Raw genomic sequence first — 23,742 nt, forward strand, 5'->3', positions numbered from 1 at the left:
ATCGTCAAATATTGTGGATGCAGTAGGTAGTCTGTACTCCATGTTTCTAAATATAATTTAAGGCATTATTTCCCAACCTTTATTAAGCCAAACCATATATTTAATCTTTAAAAAAAAGAGAAAAAAAACAGGGCTTCACGACAAACAAAAAATGTCACCAAAAATGATGCACACACATTAATTATACATTCAAGTGGGAAAACATTTAATTGTTCTGCCTGTCACTTTATATCCTTTGCATAGATACACAAGCAAACACACATTATGTGTATTGAAATGAATTATGTGGGTCCCAAATTCTGGTCTGCGGTAGAATTTGTGTACCAGGTAATGCAGTATAATCATGTTAACTTTTAATGACTAATACAGCACTTTCTCATTTGCTTGTGCAGGTGTGCCTAATTCGATGGCCGTCACCATTCAAACACTAAATGGTTTTAAGAGTGGTAGTTCAATTATGCTCATTCAGCACCATCACGGCCTGTATATTTAGTGTCAGTCTGGTAGAATCATCAGTGCCCATGTAGACAGGCAGACAGACGGACAGAAAGGTAGGAGGGAAGCAGCCGCCTGCCCATACATATGGGACATGTCGAGTTACAAATCAAGCAGCCACGAACCACAGAGCTGTGCTCCTGATCCAAATTAAACACATGGTGCTGAAACTCAGGACCACGACCTAAGATGCGAATGTGCCATATATGCAACTTTACTTCTCATACATGCTGATGCGGTCCTGCTTATTCTCTTTATTGGTTACCAATAAAGATAAATGATTGGTGCTGACTTCTTTTAGAAACTGGATTCACATTATTTTCCTTTGTTTTCAGATGGACATTCGAATATGCTCAATGTTCAAATCCTTACCCCCAAAAATATTCCAACTGATGTCTGTATAATGTAATCATGCAAACAAAGGTATAAGAAAAAATATTTAGATAATTAAAATCAGTATGGAGCAAATGAGCATCTTTTCAACTAGATTAAATGTTTCAATCATTAATAGCCAAAATGGCAATTGAGTGCAACATAAATGAAAGGCTTGGATTAAGGAAGCTTCATTTGGTTTCAGTAAAACTGAAATCAATGAAAAGTAAAACTGTACACCAATATAGGAGCAGTTGTCACTGGATTCTGTAGTCCACTGAAAAGGTTCCTCCTGGTTCCTGCATCTGAGTGAGGAGCTGCCATCTAGTGAGCAAAGAATGAAATGGATCATGAATTAAACATGCCCTGATGCAGTTAAATCAGAAACTCTAAAAGAGATAATCAACCAATGACTATGGGCCACTAACCACCAATGGCTGTCTTCAGTCAGTATTGAGGGATAAACAGACACCCTGAAGGACCCAGTGGGAGAGGTGCTCCGTGGTGTACAGATCAGCCTCAAAAACCAAACCTACACCCATTGCATTCCTCCGTAACGATGTCGTGTACACTGGTGTCCGCAAGGTTTTCTGTGGAATGCAACACAATCAAAAAATTGCCCAAGAGCAACATCAATACTGATCCCATGTATTGTGGTCCACACCTGCAACCTGAGGCGGCGGGTCTCAATGGGGTTGACTCTGAGAATGGGCAGCTGAACCTCCAGAACTTTTGGTTTACTCTTCACCAAGCAGCCAACCTCCATGTCCCAGTCTGCTCCTTCCAGGTACAAACCAGACACAAAACAACCTGCAAGAAGGGGTCACAATCTTCTTGAATGTGAGAACTACTTCTTTGCTACTGATTAGTATGAAGGGCTACCGATTTGAACTGTGGGCATCTTTGAGATGGTTGGCCTATAAATTTGACTTGAATAATAGTGCGTTTTCTTCATATTGTTATTCGTCGTGGTGAATAAGCATGTAAATGATTTCTCATCATAATTAGGAGATAGAAAACTTTGTCATGCGACAAAGTCTGTTTGTGAATCTCTCCTAGCGTTCATATTTTGAAATGATCACTTCTAAAACATTGTAGAAAATTACAATGACCTGTCACTGGTAAGCTATTTTTAGTACAAACTTGCAGGCTATTCTTGCGGTGACCCCGTTCTAGAGGGAGTTACTACGTATTTTAGTTGTAAATATTTTTTGGGCAATTTTATTATTCTAGAAAAGCTCTACAATTTGTTAAATCAATGCAATATTATTTTTAGTAATATTACTATTTTTAGTAGTAGCAGAAGTCAAATGGACGCAACCAAGGTACAGTATAATGACAACACAGACCACATCTGAGAGTAATTTTAGCATATATCATAAAATATCAAAAAATGGCCCATAATTTGTTTACCACTACTCTTCAAAGAGTTTCAGTCCATTACCCTGTGAAGGTCTGTCAATGACTTCGTCCTCCTCACGGTAGCGAGTCACCTCAGTGTAAAGTGTGGAAAGATCCAGAGGCCAACCATTTATTCTGCATGCAGCTTGAACTAAGGCAGTCAGGTAGGATTCTGGGATGTGGAGTCCTGATAACCACATGACCTTTGGCTCTGTTGAATCCACCTTTGGATGAAAAAAAAAATGGAAATAAATCTGTAGCACAAATACACATGATGTCATGCACAACTTTCCTCACCCATGACTTATACTGCTCAAATCGCCTCTTGAAATGAATCATCCAGTTGCCCAGCGACTTGAGTGTGTCAGGTGCCAACTTCTTCCAAATAGCAGGGATCTGACCGTTAAAAAGGGCCCGGGCGACTTCATCCAGCTCACTGCTCATGCCCACCTCACCGGCCAAGGCCTACACAGGCCGCACAATGGTAATCGAGGCAAGTCTGCAAGACACATAAAAGGCCACATGCGTGTCCCTCCCTCTCACCCTCTGCAGCTCAGCCAGAGACCGCTTCATGCGAACGATCAGCTTGTTGAAGCGCTCTAGTTCTTGAAGCAGCACCACCGATGTCGGAGAGATCTCAGTGCCAAATTTCTTGCGGATAACATCCAGGTCAAATACTGCAGGCAACTTGTTCTGGATGTCCTGGGCCACCTGAGTGATGTACTCGTCCCTGCTGATGCTTCCACCAGACTCGCCTGAAGCAGCGGAGAGCAGTTTTGAAGTGGCAAAGCGCCACATAGAACACAAGTGAGAAAAAGGGACGACAAGTGCCACATGGTACCTGTCTGCGGTTGCAGGTCGATGAGATGCAACCACATGTCTTTTGCTGATTGTGTGTAGTAGCCGATCTCTGCGTTGGAATGAAGACCCATCACCTCAGGGGTGTTTGCCAGTGGTAGAGACTCAATCTCGTCTGTAACCACCCAGTGACAAACCATGAATGTTGACAGCTGAACTATTAAAAGTAAGGAAATCAAGAACAATGCAAACAGTAGCTGACCAACATATACTGTCTTGGGTCCATATGATGGAACCTTGTAGTCGACATCAGTGTTTTTGAAGAAGTGAAACCGGCAAAAGTCATAAAAGAGGAAGTCTCCAAAGTACTCATCCATGTAGACGTTCAGGATCCGGCGGTCAAAACTGTCAATGACTCGTCCACCGTACATCACCTGCGAAATGTGAACATAACTAATCTGCAGCACTGTTGTATGATGTGCTCTAATCTCGTAAACTAACCTCGCCTACGAGATACTTAATACTTCCCCAGGGTATATTGCTCTCTTTCTGGTTGTGAGCTTTGGTCAGGTAGGTGTTCAAGATCTCCAAACACACCTGTCGAGCACAGTTGCAACACCGAGGTAACGCAAGCCGGTTCGGATCGGTCCAGACAGTTCCTAGGACCGCTTACCAAGAAGTCTGATTCGCTAAAGTCGTAGGAGACATTCCATCCAATTTTGCCGTACTTGCGCCTCTCTTGCACCACGGCATGGAAGAAAGACAGCACGTAGACCAGGCTGCGGAAGGCCGTGTGCGGGCAATCCGTCATCGTCTGATGGGAGATTTTAGAGTAGGTGGCTCTCATGTTGAGCTTGAGACCGTTCGGAGCCTCGGTCACAACCTGCGGGGCAAGACATTGTTCAAGGAGGAAAGCAACATTTATGTTTCACGCGGTCCCGTTGCTAAACGTAACGAGAGCTGGTCATTCCACCTTCAGAGACTTTTGAAGAATGCCAATGGGGAAATCATCAATAGGGTTGGTGGTCAACCAAAGGCGAAAGTTAGGGTGAGGCTTGGTGACCCTCTCGATGCACTTCTCCAAATCTTTCAGCCATTTAACCAGCAGGTGACAGTTCTGTAACATCAACCACTGACCACGAGCCGCCGCCAGTTCCAGAAGGTGTAGCGCAACCTTAAGAAGTGGGCAAAAAAGAACATCAAGTTTCTTTTTTTTTTTTTCAAATTTTAAATAGTAGACAGCTGTTGCTGACATGACACTGTGACCAAAAACTGTATATAATGTTCAGTATTTCAGTTATTGCTGAAAATGAAGAATATTCATGAGAATATGCTGAACCTTTATGGCGGTACGTCTGTTTCGCTTCATGTCTTGTGTTTGGTTTGCCCTTTTGAAGGTTATGTTCAGATAGTTATTTTATTTTGGCGATACTTATTTGCTTTGTCATGTTTGTTCAAGCCTTTTCCCTCTACTGAGCTTTTCCCCCTGGTTTTTCCTGTTGTTTGTTATTTGGTGTTTGTTCTAGTACTGATGTGTTATTTGAATATTCTGACGTACTCTAAAATTGACCCCATGTTCTTTGAAACAACCTGTTTCTCCAGAAATAATACACAGTATTAGGATCAGCTGGAGGTCAAATGTCTTGGAAAATATTGTCTGGGATTGATGAAAGAAAAGAGGTCCGACCATAAGATGCCGTAACATGTTTTGCACTTGTGAGATGGACATTCTACCGCTCAGCTATTTCATATGCAGCATGATAATGCCCTTTTCAAGTAATATAAGGAAAAAATAATCAATGGTACCTTCTCCTGGCCTTGGCCCATAGCAAGGAACTTGAACTTGTTCCCAAAGCCAGTCCTGTCAGCGAGTTTCATGAGGTCAGCTCCGGGGTCAGAGCCAGGGCTCAGGATGAAGACGATGGGGGAGAACTGAGTGCTCTGCTCATAAATAACGTCAAAACTGATCACCGGAGGTTGAACATATCTGGCAAAAAAGATATTAAACATTATCTCTAGGCACGTTCGCCCGATTTATGCCATTCAATACACTTGAACTAAAAGAAGGACCTCTCGCCCATGGTGATGGTGACGTAGTCGGTGATGGCTCTGTAGACTCTGTCGACCCGGAAACAACGCAGCAGGAGCAGCTTCTGAAAGTCCGTCAGCCTCTCGCCATATTTCATTGGCATCGGAGCCTGTTCCGGTGCATCAAGATCATACCACTGCAAAGACACACAAGGGCAGTCGGACGGCCGATGAGGGAAAAGCTTGCGATTAAATGGGTAGAAGGAGCGCCACTTACCGTTTGCCACTCTGACGAGTTTCTACAAACATCGTCCGGCAAAGACGCAAACTGGCCAGGAAAAAGCTCAGAAAGTTTCACGACATCTTCCCAGGAAGAATCGGGAAGCCAGTTACAAGTCTTTTGGCGCGAAGTCTTTTCCAGGGACAGATTACCTTTGCACAAGACAAAGCCGGTCTGCCGTGAGTGCAAACGCTCACAACCTCCGAGGAGTTTCGTCAAGTCGGTCACCTTTGATGAAGAATTCCAGTTCCTCCTGGGGCACTCGATCTTCCGCCTGCTCAATTTTTATGGTCATGTTGAACGAGAAGAGAAGCTTGTGTTTCTCAAACAGACCTGTGAACAAACAGAAGCATCCCCGATTATACTGTGAAACTGGAAAAGAAAGTCATATGTTTGGAAGATGTGCCTCACCTGTGCAGCCGTAATTGTAAACGTTATAGGTCAAACTGTTCCTGATGTTTTTCAGTCTTTTTGGCAGGGCTGTATTTGGTGGCGACTTACGCAGGGAAAAGTTAAACACTTCCAGATACGAGGCTAGAGAATACTGGTACATGCTATTTACCAGAGCCATTTCCGTCAAAGCGAAAAACAAAATGGCCCCGCGCTTGGCAGCCGGTCGGTAGCCGTTTCGGAGCACATCGATGTCCACTGATGTTGTCACAGCCAACTTGAGTTTCTCAAATACCTGACCATCACACGGTCGGAAAGTCAAACACGACGGCTAACTATCAATGCGTCTTTCTCTGGGCAAACTGACCTCGCTGGATTTGGACTTGGTTTCCTCCAAGGTGTAGACCAGCTCCGTGTTGTCCAACATGTTTCCCGTGGACGTGGCCAGCTCCCTGAGCAGGGTGTCACCGAGGTTCTTCAGCAGCTTCTTGTTGTCGCTCGTCTCTTGGATCAGAAACTCACGCTGCTCTTCCAGCTCCTTCTTCTCGAAGCCCATGATGACACTGAGCAACTGGTCCTCCAGGCCCTTCAGGGTCACTGCAGGTCAATTGAAGTTTCAGCCTGGGCCAGAATGCGCACCACAACGGAGGTTGTCAAACCAAGCGCTCTTACCGGTATAATTGATAACCATGGCTTTTCCAAAGACAGATGGAGAAAATTTGGGGTTTCCCAGCTTGGTGTTGAGGTAAAGTCTGAAGTTGGGATCATAGTCCACCTCTTTGTCACCCAGCATGACCACCTGCCTGCCCTCCGCTCCTTTCAGGTTCCTCTCAAGGACATTGTCAATCACAGGGTCAATGTACTCATCCACGTCTTGGAATAGGAACGGGAATCCATATTTGATGGCCATCTCCAGATGTTTCAGGAAGTCTGGATCGTTGAAGGACGAGATCTGTGAACAAAAGTAGGTCGCCATTTGGGGGAATGCTCGAATTTTGTTCAAAGGCGCTATTCTGAAAATTGTGAACAGTGACAATGCATCACACGAAACAATAATGGAATTTTTTGTACCTTGAGGTTATTGCTGGCCTCCTTCTTCTTAATCCAGTTGAGGGCTTGCTGTTGCGGGTCGATGCACATGGGGAATCGGCTGCCTCTCGTCGTGAGGATCCCATTCTGCACCGACAGTTCGTCCGGGGGCAAGCCCTCCGACCCCCACCTGTAAATTCCCGACGTTGACCCAAAACGAAGACAACGGCAAGTCGTTCTCAGCAAGCACGTCGGTTCCTTCTGACCTGCTGATCTCTACCTCGTCCGTGAGTAAGTTGTCCACTTTAAAAGGTTCGCTCAAGGGGATGCCTCTCTCCTTGACGTCATTAACCCAGGTTTCATACACCATCAGATTCCTGAAGTCCCAGCTGAAGGCTCCCTCGTAGCTCAGGAAGCCAGCCGAGAGGAGGCAGTCTCCGAGGAGACGCACGCGCCGCTGCTTCAACCCCTCTAAATCTTGCGTCCACCTAAAAACGGAAACCAGGAAAAAGAATAAACAACAAATTGGCATATTTTTTGGAGTGCTGTTCAGCATTTCCACGGCCATCTCACCTCACATTCTCAGAGCTCAAGCCCGAGATGAGTTTGTCGGCAGCTATCAGTCTTCTCTCCATGAGTTCGGCCTCCTCTTGCAGTTTCTGTTTCTCCGCAATAGCGGTTTGATATTTGTCACCGAGAGCCTTCAATTCTCTCTGGATATCAGTGAGCTCACTTTGAATGGTCTCCAACTCTTTCTTACTCTGAAAGAAATTTCTTTCGAGACGCGCCACCTGCAAAATACGAGTCACATTACTGTTCATTCTGTAAATTGAATTCGCTGACCTGATTTTACGTTACTTTGTCCCTTTTGGGTTTGATCTCTCGGGCGACTTCGCAGTAACCGACGACAGCCTCCACAAATTTGTACATTCCTGAACCTGCTTTGCTGATTCCCTGCATTTCTTCAAGGCTGGTCCCGAGGGCCTTCAAGAAGCCTATGAAGCAAAGCGCACAAGGAAGTCACTGTAGCAGACTGCATGGACAGCAATGCAAATTTGACCATGATGAATTTCATTGATTATTGCCTCCTAATTGATCAGTAAGTTGACCTACCTTTGACAGTCTTGACCTGGTTGGGCCCGATTGCATCACAGTCCATCTCCATCAGTGAACGCAGAAAGCCAGGATCTGACATCATCGCCTTGGCGGCTTGCCAGCTAATTTCCTTTTTCTTACACAGCACCAGGATGCACTCACACACCACCTGGACCTGCTTGGGCGGCTTTGCAAAGGATCTAAATGAAGGAACAAGCGAACGGCAGGATGGACACGCCAATCAACTTCATCCAATAAAATGGATGTATACTAGACCGATTTCGTTGGACAAGTCATCCTGCCATACTTTACCTGATCTCAGTGACGTCAGATTTATCGAGGTCTTGCAAGGCAATGCGAGCGGCTTCTAATGCCGGCAGAGCTTCAGCCAGGGATGTTTCTGCTTCTGCCTTTTCGACAGCAATCACTTTGTTTTGTTCTTCAATCTCCGTGGCTTTCTCTTCGGCCAGTGTCTTTTTCTCCTCGGCTAAAAGGGAAAGTTTGCATTTACCAGCGGTACGGTAGCAGTACGTTATGATTTTATTTTTCAGCCAGGACAACATCATTGAAGCTTTGCAGGTGTTCACTGACCCACAGTGGTGTTAGAGGCAATCTCTATCAGCATGGCCTCACAGGCTGTGGACTTTTCCGCGAGAACCACCTTCTGCTCTGCCAGTTTGATGTTCAGCTCATCCAGTTGCACGCTGGCTTCCTTCAGCTTATCCAAGCCTCCTTCGAGACGTTTGCACTGCGCTGGAACACATCAATGATTGTCACATTCCCACTGCAAATTTAACCATTCCATTATTTCCCATCCTCATACCAAGAATATACTGATCCTTTTCCTTCAGCAGGCTAGCATACGTGCTTATGAAGTCCAAGTAGTTTTTCGGGGTGACATAGTTAGAACGTCGAAGCTTTTGCAGGAACAGAATGCTGTAATCGCCAACAGATGTATGGACCATGCAGACATGCTCGATAACAGCTGGAGCGTGTTCCTTAGGAATCATTTCACTTTCACCTGTACAAATGACAAAAGCACAACAACGCTATTAAAATCATGTTGAATTGACAGCTGAACAATTTGTCAGCTACCACGCCATCTACTGTTATGGACTTTGGAACGATCCTAGTCTGACAGTCAAGCTCATAGTCTCATTAATAGTAAGACTAATGCATATTCTATATCCATCTATTCTATATCTTAATTCTATTTTAGTCGATTCATTCTTGTTTATACGTGTGCGATACTAACCGAGGAAAGACTCAGCGACAGCAAGTAGAGCTTGCGTAGGCCATGGAAAGAACCAATCTATCACAGTGTTGTTCATCAGACCTGTAAAAGAATAAGATAAGGTGACTTGTAAAATAATACTATATATTCTCTTTTCTTGCCCTCATTTTACCTGGAAAGTTTCTGCAGCGTGTTCTCAGGGTATCTCCGACAGGGGACATGCCTAAAACGATGTGTAGGTTGCTGGCACTTTTATTGACAAAATACTGCCACACACTGTCTTTAGAAGGACCGGATCCATTCATGAGGGCTTCTTCGCGGAGCTGGTTGAGAACCGCTTCTTTCTCATCATCGGGAAACAACGCAGGAACAATACCTACCAGAAGAAAGGTTATATTATCAAATAACTAAATCGTTAAATATAAAACATTAAGAGTTAAAGTATGTCCAACCTGACGTAAGCATGTTGTTAATGAGCTCCAAAAAACCTTCCTCAGCAACATGAGCATCAGTGAAGAGAAACACGGTCTTCTTATTTTCAATGCCAAGTTTAAGATACAATATTTTCAAGTCGTCACGAAACGTTGACTCGCAATAGCCTCTGCTGAGTGTGATCTCGAACACCTGGGGAGTTCAAAAATTTATCACATCATTCAAATCCCCTCGCATCATGACAAGTTTTACTTGAAACAAATCAAATATTTTTACAACCTCGCATTCAGCAGCGAAGGCGGCAAGCTTGGTGATGGACTGCTTGCCCGAGCCTCCCACACCCACTAGCAGAGCATGACCTCGATCGATACGGATGATGCGATGCACCCGAGTCAGATGATCCAGGGCGTCATCAAACAATACCAGATTCATCCTCGAGATTCTATCATTGTATTCCTCTAGAATCTCCTGCAGAATACAAAAATGGTTGTCTTTTCAATTTTAGACCGTTTCCTAATGATGCCATCATCATACCTGAAATAGATTTTTAGAAGTTTCATAGTCATTTATGTCCTCATATATTCTTGGTTCTGTCTCACTCAAGGCGGTCTTGTAGTCTCCAAACAGAACTGGGTCTCTCATTACATCCTCCATGACTGCCTTGAAATGCTCCTCAACTAAGTTCTTGATGAGGCCCTGAACCTGTTGGAAAAAGGTAAAATGATATAAATGTACTTTTTCAATTTAGATAGATTTGTTCATACATATGCTGTATTTGACATTTTTACAGTGGATAAAATGAACGATTCTCTTTCAAATGTACCATGTTTTTGTCTTTTTCATCAATGAGCCTATCGTGGAAAATCCTCAGACACTCATTTCGCCAAACCCGTACAAACATATTGACTGTTGAAAATCTGTTATAGTGGAATAAAAGGCAAAGTAAACACAAGTATACACATAACTAGACAATTTACAACACACAACAATGCAAGATCTATTAAAACTTTTTATTTGCTTTTCATAGTACCTTTCAGGCTCAGTAACTGTTAGTCCATTGTACACCCTTGATAAATCTCGCAGATTAAAGATGTAGTGAAACTTTGCTGGAGTCGGTGGAAGGTCTTTGACGAGGCCGTTGTACAGTTCCAGGGTGCAGACGGTGATTTTGTCACAAACCTTCTGTACTGCATCGTCAAAGTTCTAAAATATCCAACCAAATTAATGAGACATGGCATGCATGAGGTGCATTGAGACCAGTTGCGACTCACCTTGGTGTGGCCTTTAATAATGGAGGCATAGATCAGGTGGAGAGACTCCATTGCAGGGAAAGGGATGCTGAAGACACTGAAGAGTGAAACGAAGCGAGTGTCCACCTCGTTTCTCCCACCTCCTGCGATCCCCATGGCTGCGACGAAGCCGAGGTCCTTGAGGGTTTTGTAGGTGAGTTCCTTCCCTCGATCATAGATGCCTCCTCTGTCCAATAAGAGCTTCAGCAGTGCAATTGGCTGCTGTGTGCCATAGCTATCCACCTGAATAAGAAGAAAGAAGATGGCACTTCAAATCGTCAGGTTAAAGTAGATCGTACAAAGTAGATACCTTTGGCATATTCATGTCATCTATATAGACCAACAATCTCTTGCCCATTGGAGGACCGTATATCTCTTTGGTTCTTTTTTCCACATTGGCCTCCAGGTTCCTCTGGAGGTCCATTGATGTTGTCCTGGATGAAAGGTTGATGGTCAAAGTAATCTGGTGGCAAACAAAAACATGAATAATACCGAGACCGCAGTGAGTGAAGTCAAATCTGGTGAAATATTTAACTCACATTTGAATCTCCACTTAGGTGTTTCAGAAAGTTACTGATGGTCGCAGTTTTGGAAGTTCCAGAGTCACCAACCAAAAGCACAGACTTCTTTATTTTCACCATCTGTTCCAATATCCAGCTGGTTCTTGTGGTGTCCACAGTTGGGACTGAGGCAAAGGTGGAATTTCAGAGAGTCAAAGAGAAACAAACTTTGTCAACAAGCCAATTTTTTAAAAAAGCAATAAGTTTAGATTTTTGTTTTCATTGCTAGGATTTCTAGAATATATTATCCATAAAATCTTGTCTTTGGAGGACTGGTTCCAGTAACCAGTGCTAAACAGCTAGAGAAAACAAATGCAGACTGTGGATTGAGTGACTTCAAAAACTTGAATGAAATGAATGGGCAGGAACAAAACTGTGGTGGTCACATTTTATGAAAAAACGAGTAAAAGTCTATATAAAATTGGAATTGCCATACTTGCTTATCCTTTACAATTAGCTCGCAGAGAAACCTTACCCAAAATATCAGCAAATTTCATTTCAGGGTTGTGGACGTATTTGGTGACCAGGGAAGTCCAGGGAACCCACTTTGTGCCATCAAAGTGGAAATCATATAGTGTTGGCTGCTGCCCTGTAGGAGTGACGTGTATTAGAACATACTGGAAACGAGTCATATAATAACTATTGACAAGCGCAATTATGTTTTCATTATATTTCAAATTAAATACACTGTATGGAAGGGTAATACGTTAAGAAGCTCTTATTCTTAATGAAACTTGATGTATTATAAATAAATATGAATCGTCCTGTTGAAATGAGTCTTTTACCTGGGATCTCACCAGGTCCAGCCATTTTTTTTTCATCACATACAGTAGTTAAGCAAGCAGTTCTTTTGATTAAGTCATCAAATTTCTCTCTTCCGTCATCCAACAATGTTGCCCCAAGAGAGCAGTACAGAGCTTCCAGGTAGTAAGACTCTAATACGTCAGGACTCAAGTTCTCCGTTTCAAGTAGGGCATCAAGCATCATGCACAGCTGCGATACCTGAACAGATCAGCGACACAATATGAATCGCCGTCACCTGACTGGATCACAAATGATGCCACCTTGCAAAAATCAGGCAATACAGGTCACACAAACCATATTTAGGTCAGTCTGCGGGACAACAGTCTTCAGTTTCTGTCCTTGTTTCCCATCCACGATACCTTCCACAATCATGTCAATCAAGATGTGCACGTACTTTTCAAAAAGCTTATCAAGATCTTCTTGTTGCTAAACACATACACACAAAAGGTAAAGAAATGACTCGAGTGTGAATAGTACATTTCCAAAAAAATGAGGGTGGTCTACTTTGATGGGTCTGTCTGTCAACCACTTCTGCCAATATGGGGTGTAGCGCAGATTTTTGGGGTCCACATAAACCATTCCACAGCGTGAGACGGTAGCAGGGGAAGCATACTGCAGATCTCCAACCTGGAATCAATGTACATTATTCACACGTATGTAGATGATACATGCGTGACTGCAGTAAATGACATACAAACCTCAAACAGCATGGCACAGTGACCTTGTAAACGAATTCGTTCTCCGTTAGCCAGAGTGAGAAGTTTGTTGTCGTCCATTACTGAATTCATGTTCTCAACCCAAAGAGCATCCACATCCCCATCAAATAGAATATATCTGGGAGTAATTGTGTGATAAATTGCAATTGAATTTATATCAACACTTATAGAAGAAGAGAGTTAGTGTTGGCCTTACCTCCTCTCTTGCTTATCGGTCGGCTTGTTGATCTCACGGAAGATGTTGGATAAGACCCCATCCGTCCAGTCCCGAGTGTCTGGATCCAGAATACCATAAAGTTCAATGACACTCACAGCTTTGGGGTTCAGAGGGTATAATTTGGTGTGAAATCCCAATCTGGTGATGAAATCGGATGACAGCGTCACATAGGCAGTACAATACATGGCAGCAGTTTAAAATGAGTTTGTCTGAAATAACACTGACTTGGTTTGAGCTTGACATAATGTGCTGATTACAACCGATTTGCCTCCCCCTGTTGGGCCCACGATCATAGTTGTGTGTCGTGTCATCATTGTTTCGTACATTTGCACCACTTTATCCACCTGAAAACACAGACACCATGAAGGGTTTCCCAAGACTCAAACTGGAATTCATTGTTGCACACAGTGGAAAACCGGGGTTTAAATAATTAGACACTACGAACCTGGACAGGCAACAAGACATATTTGTTGTCTTCCAGGTTTCCTTCTACAGCATCATTGAAGTTGGGATAGCGAACACGAGGGCATTCCAGCCCTGGAAACAGGTCTGCGATCAGCCCAAGGAACAGAGGCACATCCTCAAATATAAACTTTGGAAGATTCATATCCCTCAGGGCTCGCATTAATACCACATCCTGCAGAGAAAGGAGGGAACCTCTTAAAAAGGTGTCACTGCAAAAAATGTGAAAAAACTAAACAAAACAATGGCTTGAAGGAAAACAGCATTAAATTAAATCCTCTGGAGGTAGTTGCCATGCAGGAATTAAATTTGTCATAATACGATGATGATTGTACCTCAGTGATTTCTGGAGAGCCTCTCTTCAGTTCTCCTGCCATGACAAGGACAGATTTCAAAGCTCGCAGGCCAAAGTCATAATGAGACTGCTTGGACAGCTGCTCACGAGCCAACTTGTACAGCACCGTCATCTTCTTTGCAAGGACCTGGATGGAACCACAGTGGAGAGATGTTTTCAGGAGTCAACGTTTTGGAGTGTTGTCTGAATGCAAATATCAATTGCGGCTCAAATGCTCGCCTTGGCCATCAGGAATCCCTCAGAAAACAGCATGATCTCACAAATCTGTTGCAAGTCGGGCACGATCACCACCACAGGCCTGAAGAGCGCTTTGACTGATTCAGGCAGCTCTGTGCGCCCCGCATAGCCTGGGTTCATGGTGATGAAGATCCCGATTCGGCTATCCAGGGTAATCTCGTGACCTTCAAACTGATTTCCAAAAGGATATGGTAGTGGTTAGTTGAACGACACAATATATAGCATTTCAAAGACTTACATTGAATATTTTAAGATGCAAAATGAGAGCATTGCGGATGGTTTGGATTTGGGAAGAGATAACTGAAAGGACTGAGGCATCGATACGGTTGAATTCATCAAAGCAGCCCCAAGCTCCACATTGAGCCAGGCCGGAGAGGATCTTCCCCACAGCCTGCACAAGGAAGGGAATGGTTCGCACACAAATGTCAAAGTGATCTGTGAAGGCAATGCAGTCGCTGCTTCTGATTGGCTACCATGTAGTCCATGCCTTCACCACAGTTGGTAACCACACAGAGCAGGCCCAAAGCTTTGGCAAGATCTTTGGTGGACTCTGTCTTTCCGGTGCCAGCTGGTCCGGCAGGAGCTCCACCCAGGAACATGGAGAGAGCCTTCATACAAACGTCAACAAGTCAACAACTGTGTGCTTTAATGTGTGTTAAGTCTTCCCAAACCTGTGTGATGGTGAGGTAGATCCGGTCTGTCAGAGGAGTAATAACCAACCGACCATTCAACCCCATGTATTCGTAGCCGTAGCTGAAAGTGGCACTGCACTGACGCACGAGAAGATTGTCCTCTTCCTGGACCCAGTAGAATCTCAATTGGCTTTCCCACTCAAACTCCTTAGCATTTGTAATACTGCAGAGAAGACCACGACACTCAAGATGGTCTTTACACGCAAGTGGATGATCGTTGTTAGCCTAAAATGAGCTGTACCTGTTCAAGACAAAGCTGTCTACAATGTCTCTTGCGTGGACATCGATAATAAGGACGGTGTTGATCTTCTTTCTGTCATTTTTCTTCAAAGGCTGTGTGGAACGTGTCACCAGCTCATCAATCTGCTGGTGCATTTTTGTCGCATAGTTCTTCAGAGCGTATTTGTCTCCCTTTTTCAAGTTTTTAAAAACATCTTCCACCTCCCACGTCCACCACACTTGATTTGTAGCCAGCACCACCATGCCCTGGAACAGCAACATCCAGTCCACCCTGAGGGACAAGCAGACTCGTGGTGGGTGGGAAAGGTTTTACTTGCAGTCGGGGTTACTATAAACACGCTGACACATACCTGCCTCTGTCCTCACAGTAGCGGAAGATTGCTTCCTTAGTGATGAGTCGATTCGTTCTTCTCATCTCGTACAGAACTCCCGTCATCCACTCCTCCACCCTTCCTTTGACTGGGACGGCCTTTTGAAAGTCCATCACCTCACCCTCGGCGGACACCATAGCTCCCGCTGATATTTCCCCACTGCTTTCCGAGTCAAACCGGAGAGATGCGATGTTATCATACATCTTGCGGAAGAAGGGAGAGGAAAGGTCGGAACATTTTACATTCTGTACCAGCTATTTTGAAGGACAATATCTGTCCACTGTTACCTTGATCATATGTTCCTGCACACATTCATGGTGACTGCTCCCCAAAATGCTGAGCAGTTCATCATCAGAGATGAAGAAGAAGCGAGGGAATGCGTCCCGTTTAGAATCCAAGTAGTCGTTGAGACTCTTCTGACACCTCTCCAGGTTCTCACTGAGAGTCTGTAGATCCATTAGCCGGTTAGGAATCACGCAGCAACGCTTAATGTTTGGGTTGGTCTGTGCATCATCCATTATCTAGACACAAAAAATGAATTGTACATTCTTTACATTTCAATCATTTTATCGATGTTTGGGCAACACAATACTCACTTCTTTAAACTTTTTGTTAATGATATCAAATTTTTTGGCTTCCTCTGGTAACTGTGAAGAAATATCTCCACCAATGAAGATGCTCTCCAAGTACATCCATTTCCGTTGTACTTGCAACCAAACCTGTGGCAAATATTTGTGATTAACCTTTGAAATTCATCTAAAAAAAAAAATTGGGCGATTGAGTGTCTGACCTCTATGGTCTCACTGATAAGGGACAGGTCCTTCTCCCACTGTTGTATGGTGCTTAAGAAAGGTCCAACAAATCGACTCCCGGCCATGCTCTGCAAATTCATGGCATCGTTGTCCACGATCAACATAATCTCTTCCACTGGACCCAACACAGCACACTGCTGGGTACCTTTACTGTAGGACTGTATAGTGAATAGCATGGTTCCCCAAGTTTCTACCACCTCCCTCACACCCTGCAACACAAATAATATTCATCATCCATTTAAGTCTTACTATAATTTCCGTCCTCTATTGCGAGAAGGGCTTACCTTTTCAATACCAAGCTCTTTGGAAGCTGAACCAACAATGTCACCTATGACAGCGGCGTATTTATGAAGCTCCATTGCAAACATGTTTTCTAGCGTGAAGGTGGAAGGGTTCATCTCAAAGCTTGTGCCGGTTCGATCCATCAGTTCTTTCCAGTGTCTATTGGAGGAAGTATTTCAATTTTCAAAATTCAATGTTTTTAAAATCCCTCTGCATTTAATGTCATGTCATGTTCCGTTTCGATTTTGGTTCTTTTTTTTCTCAGTATCCCGTTTCTTGGCACTTCTTGTTTATCAGTTGAGGGGTCAAAAGAGGCAACTTGCACACCCACCTTTCTCTGAGGGCTTCATTCTTAAGATCCAACAGAAGAGGAAGCGAATCTCTGAATTCCTTCATCCTGCCCTCGAGGATGTAGGCCACAGGTAGTGACCGCACATCCTTGGGTAACTTTCTCATATCTTTGAGAAATCCTTCAGCACCCTCCTGAAGCAGCTGGATATTTAAATCCGCCCATAATGTCTGAGACCATTTGTTCTTTGCCGCCTGTGAAAGAAAATCAGGGTCAACAGAGGTGTGCCTGATTTTTGAGTGCTATCAAAGTTTTTTTTTTAAGAAAGCCATTAAAATGAACCTTTTGCTCCTGGAAGATGTCATAAATCAACCTGAAGCCATTCATGTCTTTTTGTATGCTGACAATCTCTGGGTACACAGTGATGGGAAGGTCCAAGAGCTTCTCAGCATTAGCTAGCTCCTGCCTTCTCTCCACAGCCTTGGCAAGCTCAGTTTCATAGTATTCCATTTTTGATAGGCCTGTTTGGACAAAATGTGACCAATGCAAAGAATACACAAAATACTGTATAACCTGGCTAGTTCCAGAAATATTTTTAATTACCTTGATCTAAATCCTCGCCGACAGCACCAGGACCATCCGTGTTAAAGCTTGCAAAAAAGATGGACAAATTCCGCTGAAACTCTTCAGTCATCCCCTTGGTAGTCTGTGTGTGGAGCAGAGTGACACAACAGACGGACATTTTGGTAGTGGTTGAGATGAAAAACTAGGATTGCCGTGGGTTCTTACCTCTTTAAATGACACCTTGACATTAGTTAAACTCCGATCCACTCGTTTGGATTCTGTAAACAGGTCATTCCACATCTGGTTAATGTTTTCCATGAGCTCCTTTTCCTCTTCTGCAACCTACACGTAGAAATCAAACTCAGGATATGCAAGATTTAAAAAATACAGATGAAATGTACGATTTTTAATACCCTGAACGACATTACCTCCACTTTGTACATAGCTAGTGTTCTGTATCTTTCCTCGATATCTGTGATGCTCAGTTTCACATTTAAAGACATGTCTTTAATGTCTGAGATCGTCCCAAGGACATTCTTCAAGCTCTCAAAAGTATCAGGACTCTCTTTAAGCTTCTCTGAGAGTTGCTGATGAGCACAAAATGTAAGATATGAAATTTAAAGAAGGTAACACAGTAAGCCAAATGAGTCATAGTCGGTTAAGATTACACACATTACCGTGAATTCTTCTTTCAAGTTGAAAAGTTCTTCTTTAGCTGATTTGTTGAGCAAACTCCCCAGTGAACTGATCCAGGACTCTGCAGTCTCTTGAACAGTGCGAGCAAGTGGCTCCAGGTTTAGTTGAATGATGTTTATATTCTTAAAAAGAGCCTCCTGTACCACCTTTTGATTTGTTTGAGCATAGAACTGCAGCCTCTGATCATACATAGCACATGTTGGGTTTTTATCAGCAAATTTTTCACAGACTGTGGCGTTGTCCTTTTCCCACAGGGGTTGGTACTGTTTCCAGTGAACGAGGTACTGATCTACAGAAAGCATTAATTGCTGAATATTCTGGGATACGGCTAAGGCGCTTTCGTTGATTTGAGGGTGATAACACACTTCCTCAAAGAAGCTAAAAGTCACAAAGTCATCACCCTCTATGTGTTGTGGTGGGCACTCCATGCATGTTCCATTCATCCAACGCACAAATTCCTGGAACACAAACATGGGGATGGATCACATTACGAATTTATTTCTTTTTATATCTTAAGCATGCTCACAGAAGAGGAAATAATATTCCTACTTTGGTGCTCTCGACACATTCTTTGATACACTGTATAAGTGTGCGGGAGATCTCATTTGTCTTGGGCTGCAACAAAATTTTGGGGGGAGAAAGGATGGCATCAACACGGAACAGAGGGACGTTCCCCATCAGCACTGAATTGAAAGCCTTGATGTTCCTAAAGATGACAATCAACAGAATATTTGTTGAAAGAAGCAGGCACTTGGCATATCTTGTCCCAAGATAATGATTGAAACTAAAACGTAACATGCTCAATAACTGCTGTTTGTTTTAATTTACTAGAAATTACCTCAGCACCATGGTAACAAGAGCCTCGTGCACCTTGCGTTCCCAGTGGGCATAATAATTTGCCATGCTGCTGCACTTGCTGGTGTTTGTTTCCAAGATCAAGTGTTCCACTTTCGAGATGACAGGTCCAATGTCAGCATATTTGCTTCTCATCAAATTTGTTGTCTTGATCCGTTCTCGATCCATACATTCATAAAACTCTCTGACACCTGAAAAACAGAAAATGTATGAAATTCACATGATGGATGACATTTGATTCTAACATGTTTGGATTTAACATACTTGGTAAAAGCTCTGTCTTGTCTGGTGCTGGACATTTGAGGATCTCTGCCATCATAATGGATTTCAGCTTGGTTTCAATATCGAGTTCATTGTTCAGTATTTGATTGACAACTGACTCAAACTTTGAGAACTCCGGGTTCCCATTGTTGATGAAATCTGCAATTGCTAAACGTAAAGAGAAAAAGTAGTCTCATCCCATCTAGAATCCAAATAGATGAAATTATAACAAAATGTTGGCACCATACCTAAGGAATTCCAGTTTAGCCTTTTGCATCCCGGAAATAACACCGTTTCGACCTTTCTTATGTTATGAGACAACATGGTGATTTTTGAATCACTCAGACTATCAAGTGTAGAGTTGTAGCGGTTGACGAGCTTGTGCAGTTCTTCAGTGTACCTAAATCCAATGTGAAGTGTGGAGGTTAAAGTGATTTGTGTTTTGGGGGGGATGTCATTGCAGATTTTGACAACCTTATAAAGTTGGACTCCTGCAGAGTCACGTTTCGAGCGACCTCAGGCATGGAGAAGGACATTGAAATTAAATTTTTTGTCTCTGCGATTATTGTCATGATCTCTGGTGGAAAGTTAACACGGTATCGCCGATCCCTCTGGCCCTTGATGTCAGGTTTGGCTGGGACGGCCTTCAAATTGGAAACACAAAACAAAAAACATGGACATTCAGTAGGATGCCGTTTTGTCAGAAAATACAATTGTGTAAAATAGCCAAGGCATACCAGCTCGCGTTGGGTTTCCTTCGAAATTATAACCAAAACAGGTTTTCTCAATAATAATGGCAAGCTGCGTTCAGTTTCAGACATCCATGCCTTATACTTCTTAACTCCATACTCACTTACTTTTTTTGCCATTTCCAAGTATTTGTTCTTTGCCTTGTAAAATTCACAAAAGAGAAAGCAATGCTTAAAATGTCACACACATCCATCTCTTTTTCTAAAAAGGAAATCAACCCCATTTTTTTACAATATTGTATGTTCCCCCACTAGACTAAACACAACATTCTGATTAATATTGTGATTAATATACAAGTTAAGCAGCTTCATAAAATTGGTGAGCCGTGATTGGTTGGGACCTGAGACCTGGCAACTGTGATATCATTATCAGTCGACAGCAAGTAGCAAAATGGCTACCTCCTGAGACAGATAAAATCAGGTCCACTATACTTGTTTAATTTACATTTAATCCACAAACTAAACATTGATCAGAATATTATTACAAAGACCATTTTGGGGTTGACTTCCACTTTAAGCTAAATTTTGCACATATACAGTGTTGACAGTCACCTACCAATAAGCCCATTTCGCATTCCAATAAATCTGGCATTGTCAGGAGAGGAAGCATGCCACCTTTTATGCGCTGAAAGAGGGAATGAGTCCACCTGACACTGCCTGCCGTGGGAGGCTCATTCTTATTAATTTGTGGCTTATCCCTCTTTTCTTCAAATATTTCATTTATACTGTCCACCTGACAAAGACAAGTTGCATTCACTTACTGTAGAAAAAATAAACGACTCCATTTTTCAAATGAAGCTTCTGGGTGATCTCAGACAAACCTCTTTGCAGTACTGAGACAAAACGTCATTTGTTTTTTTCATCAAATGGTTATTGATGGCTGGTCTCGAGCGAATGTCTTTGTATTTCACAAGCATTTCAAAGGCAGCAGTTGAGGAGCGCAGTGTCTTGAAGGACTGGTCAATGAAGGCAATGACTTCCCTCTCAATAGTCTGATCAAATACAAAAATAAGGTCAAGACAATCCATAAATACATTGAATCCTTAAATCGTCTGCAGAATCAAGTGAAAATGCATCCTGAACTTACGTAAACTGAACTGCTGAAGTTTTGCATGATGATTTTCCAGCTGCTAATCTTACAACTATTGAAAGGATCAAAAGTGGCTTCCTCAAAAGGAATGATGAGGTTGTCGACTTGGCCCTGCAGTTCATCAAAACGTTTTGGGTCCCAAGTCACACTTTTTAACTCTGGGCAGAAGATGTTGTAGAACTCTTCCAAATTCTGCAGAAAACAAAACAAATAGCGACATCAATATCAAGCTACTTTGTGGCTTAAGTCCTCATGCAGCAGGTGACTGAATGAGTAAGAACACTGACGTGCAAAACATTGGACAAGTCCTGGCAGATGGCAGCCATGTAATCGGTTTTCTCAAAGAGCTTCCTCCTGTCAAACTCCCAACGTTTACCAGTGCCTCCTTGTTGAATTTCAGCGCGCACATCATAGTAAGAAGACTTCCACAATTCCAGAACCTCCTTGGCATTATCCACCTTGGATTTGGCGACAGCTCTATCATCTCTATTAAAAACACAGAATCAGACCAACAGGGAACTGGCGACACTTCCATTAAAGTGTATTTGAGAATCCACATACTTAAAGAGTAGATGGATATCAATGGCTTGAGCCACTCGCTCAGACAGTTGCCAAACAATGCGCTCCATCAACGGGACCATGCGATCGTTCCTGTTATAGTGGCAGGAGATTAACCACACAACTTGTAGGCTGTTCATGAGAGGTGGGATGGTTTCTAGAAGCACACTAAAACTTGCTCCTATAGCCAGATTCTAAAAAAGAAAACATTTGCTTTAAATGTTGAAACAATTGCACAGTAATCAATAAAGGTTCAGCCATCTATATTATCATAAATGATGATTTTTACTAGTAAATGAGGGTCAAACACATTGCTCACCTTGAAATGCCTTTCCAGTGTTTTGAGGAAGCCCACATTCTCATCTGCTTCCAAAGTGTATTTTACAAGTTTAGCCACTGTAGCCTCCATAGTGGTAACCACATCAGCTTGTGCTTTGGTCAATACCAGCAAAATCTTTTTTACTATTGGGTGATTAAGCTTTGCTGTCAGAGCACTCAGGATGGAGGAACGTTCCTGCCAAAAAATGATTTCTGCCATCGGACGAGGACTCTCTGGTTTCTTGAGGTCTAGCTCCTCAAGGATATCAGAAAGATGACTATGCCAGCTTGTCACGCACTGCTCCAGCTCCTCTACCAGCTCTGAATTCATCACGAGTTGGTGAACATCTTGCTCCAGATCTAGCTCAGGGATGTGCAGTGCAATATCATCTGCAATATTTTGTTTATTTAATCATTTTGTGTTCAACAATATCCAGCCATATTAATAATTGTATACTGTATGTACCAGAGGATAAATCAGTGACGCCTCTGGTAAAAAAAAAAAAAAAAAAAATGTACAAGCCATCTATGAGTGATTTTTACATGTGATTTAACTAACCTTGGGCTTTAAGCTGTTGAATAGTTGTGTTGACCACTCCCAAGAACTTTTGTGTGCTGTTAAGTAACTCATTACGAATAGGTGCTTGATCACTTGGCTTGATTGTCCCACTACCACTGTTGGTCTTATCATCAGGAGAAGTTTCTTCAGCCTCTTCTTTAGTTGTCTTCATCTGGTGGGAGGTCATCATCGGAATATAGATCTAAAAAGAGATACATTGGCTAACGTAAGTTTTCTTTTATTATCTTCACCAAGGACTATGGTGCTTCCTGTCATTTTATTGGTGGTGGTTGTGAATATTCACCTACATGGATCATTTTTTTCTGCAGTAACTTGAGGATGTATTCGTTACTCCTGATAAGCTCCTCGGGAGTAGGTGACAGCTCTTCCTCCTCTTCCTCCTCATCTGCTTCGCCTGTCAACTCATCGAGAATTTCACCTCCTTCATCTGAGACGATTTGGGAGTCCGACTCGTCTGGATCCTCCTTAGGGGCCGAACTGTTGTCTTCTTGTTGCTCCTCTTCCATTTTAACCACTTTCCCCGGTGTGCTGTATTAAACCTCCGCTTAATTCCGCTATCAATTTAAAATGATGTCATCTTGGATTCTAGATTGCACGACAAGGCACTTTACTGGAAACATTGTTATTCAAAAATAAAGTTAAGGAAAAATCGACTTAAAATTTTGTCCACGGGGAAATCTGTGGTTAGATGTCAACACACGAATCAAAAATATGTATGATACCATTGCGTAGCACGCCGACGTAAGATGACGCTAAAGTGCGTAGAAAGTGACGCAAAAAGGTCCCTATCTGACACTCTCATTCCAATTAACCGTATTTTAACACAAACTACACAATAAAAGTAAACTTTAAACAAGAGGGGGAAAAGATCAATCAATTAAGTAAATATTAAACATGAGAGAAAAAGATCAATCAATCAATCGAGTGCCGTTATTTTTGTATAGTGAAATAAATGATAGTTTAGCAACACCTTATAAGGTGTTGATAATAATAATTCAATTAAAAAAATAATCTGTACCTGTTCATCCTCCTACAGACACAAAATTTCCTTTGTAAATGCTAAAACTACTGATTAGACTTATTGGTACTAGTCTGCCCCAGCTAGGTTGTCTTGCAGGTATGTTGAATAAAAGAACTCAACGTGACAATACTGAATCCTTTGTATTTTATTGCAACCCCTATTGAATGTTT

The 23,742-nt window shown here is 42.7% G+C and overlaps 1 protein-coding gene across 1 annotated transcript; it reads right to left on the reverse strand.

The window, feature by feature from the left end:
- Positions 1–78: 78 nt before the first annotated feature.
- LOC125994678 (dynein axonemal heavy chain 10-like) lies at positions 79–23,279 on the reverse strand. The gene is made up of 73 exons (XM_049764087.2): positions 22,839–23,279; positions 22,531–22,732; positions 21,973–22,361; positions 21,657–21,847; positions 21,383–21,581; positions 21,093–21,287; positions 20,827–20,997; positions 19,731–19,900; positions 19,505–19,656; positions 19,260–19,424; positions 18,979–19,186; positions 18,690–18,846; positions 18,122–18,598; positions 17,873–18,031; positions 17,670–17,786; positions 17,484–17,586; positions 17,223–17,401; positions 16,923–17,134; positions 16,594–16,750; positions 16,288–16,518; positions 16,094–16,216; positions 15,785–16,018; positions 15,477–15,700; positions 15,128–15,397; positions 14,866–15,049; positions 14,668–14,802; positions 14,433–14,585; positions 14,177–14,365; positions 13,938–14,084; positions 13,586–13,777; positions 13,366–13,484; positions 13,120–13,278; positions 12,906–13,041; positions 12,712–12,834; positions 12,502–12,633; positions 12,189–12,405; positions 11,879–11,992; positions 11,383–11,528; positions 11,154–11,306; positions 10,826–11,086; positions 10,585–10,757; positions 10,378–10,471; positions 10,089–10,256; positions 9,834–10,022; positions 9,575–9,746; positions 9,295–9,498; positions 9,144–9,224; positions 8,712–8,909; positions 8,480–8,641; positions 8,201–8,375; positions 7,907–8,088; positions 7,652–7,788; positions 7,367–7,584; positions 7,060–7,281; positions 6,836–6,983; positions 6,437–6,716; positions 6,132–6,361; positions 5,786–6,059; positions 5,603–5,707; positions 5,372–5,526; positions 5,137–5,291; positions 4,873–5,053; positions 4,040–4,240; positions 3,740–3,949; positions 3,568–3,663; positions 3,329–3,500; positions 3,110–3,241; positions 2,812–3,023; positions 2,566–2,733; positions 2,312–2,492; positions 1,532–1,677; positions 1,296–1,457; positions 79–1,191 (listed from the first exon to the last, which is right to left on the reverse strand). Exons 1-72 carry the CDS (start codon positions 23,055–23,057, stop codon positions 1,311–1,313), a joined length of 13,032 nt encoding a protein of 4,343 aa, XP_049620044.1. The 5' UTR covers positions 23,058–23,279; the 3' UTR covers positions 79–1,191; positions 1,296–1,310.
- Between the last annotated feature and the right edge of the window lie 463 nt (positions 23,280–23,742).

The sequence above is a fragment of the Syngnathus scovelli genome, chromosome 3 (assembly GCF_024217435.2).
Source record: "Syngnathus scovelli strain Florida chromosome 3, RoL_Ssco_1.2, whole genome shotgun sequence".
Lineage (NCBI taxonomy): Eukaryota > Metazoa > Chordata > Actinopteri > Syngnathiformes > Syngnathidae > Syngnathus > Syngnathus scovelli.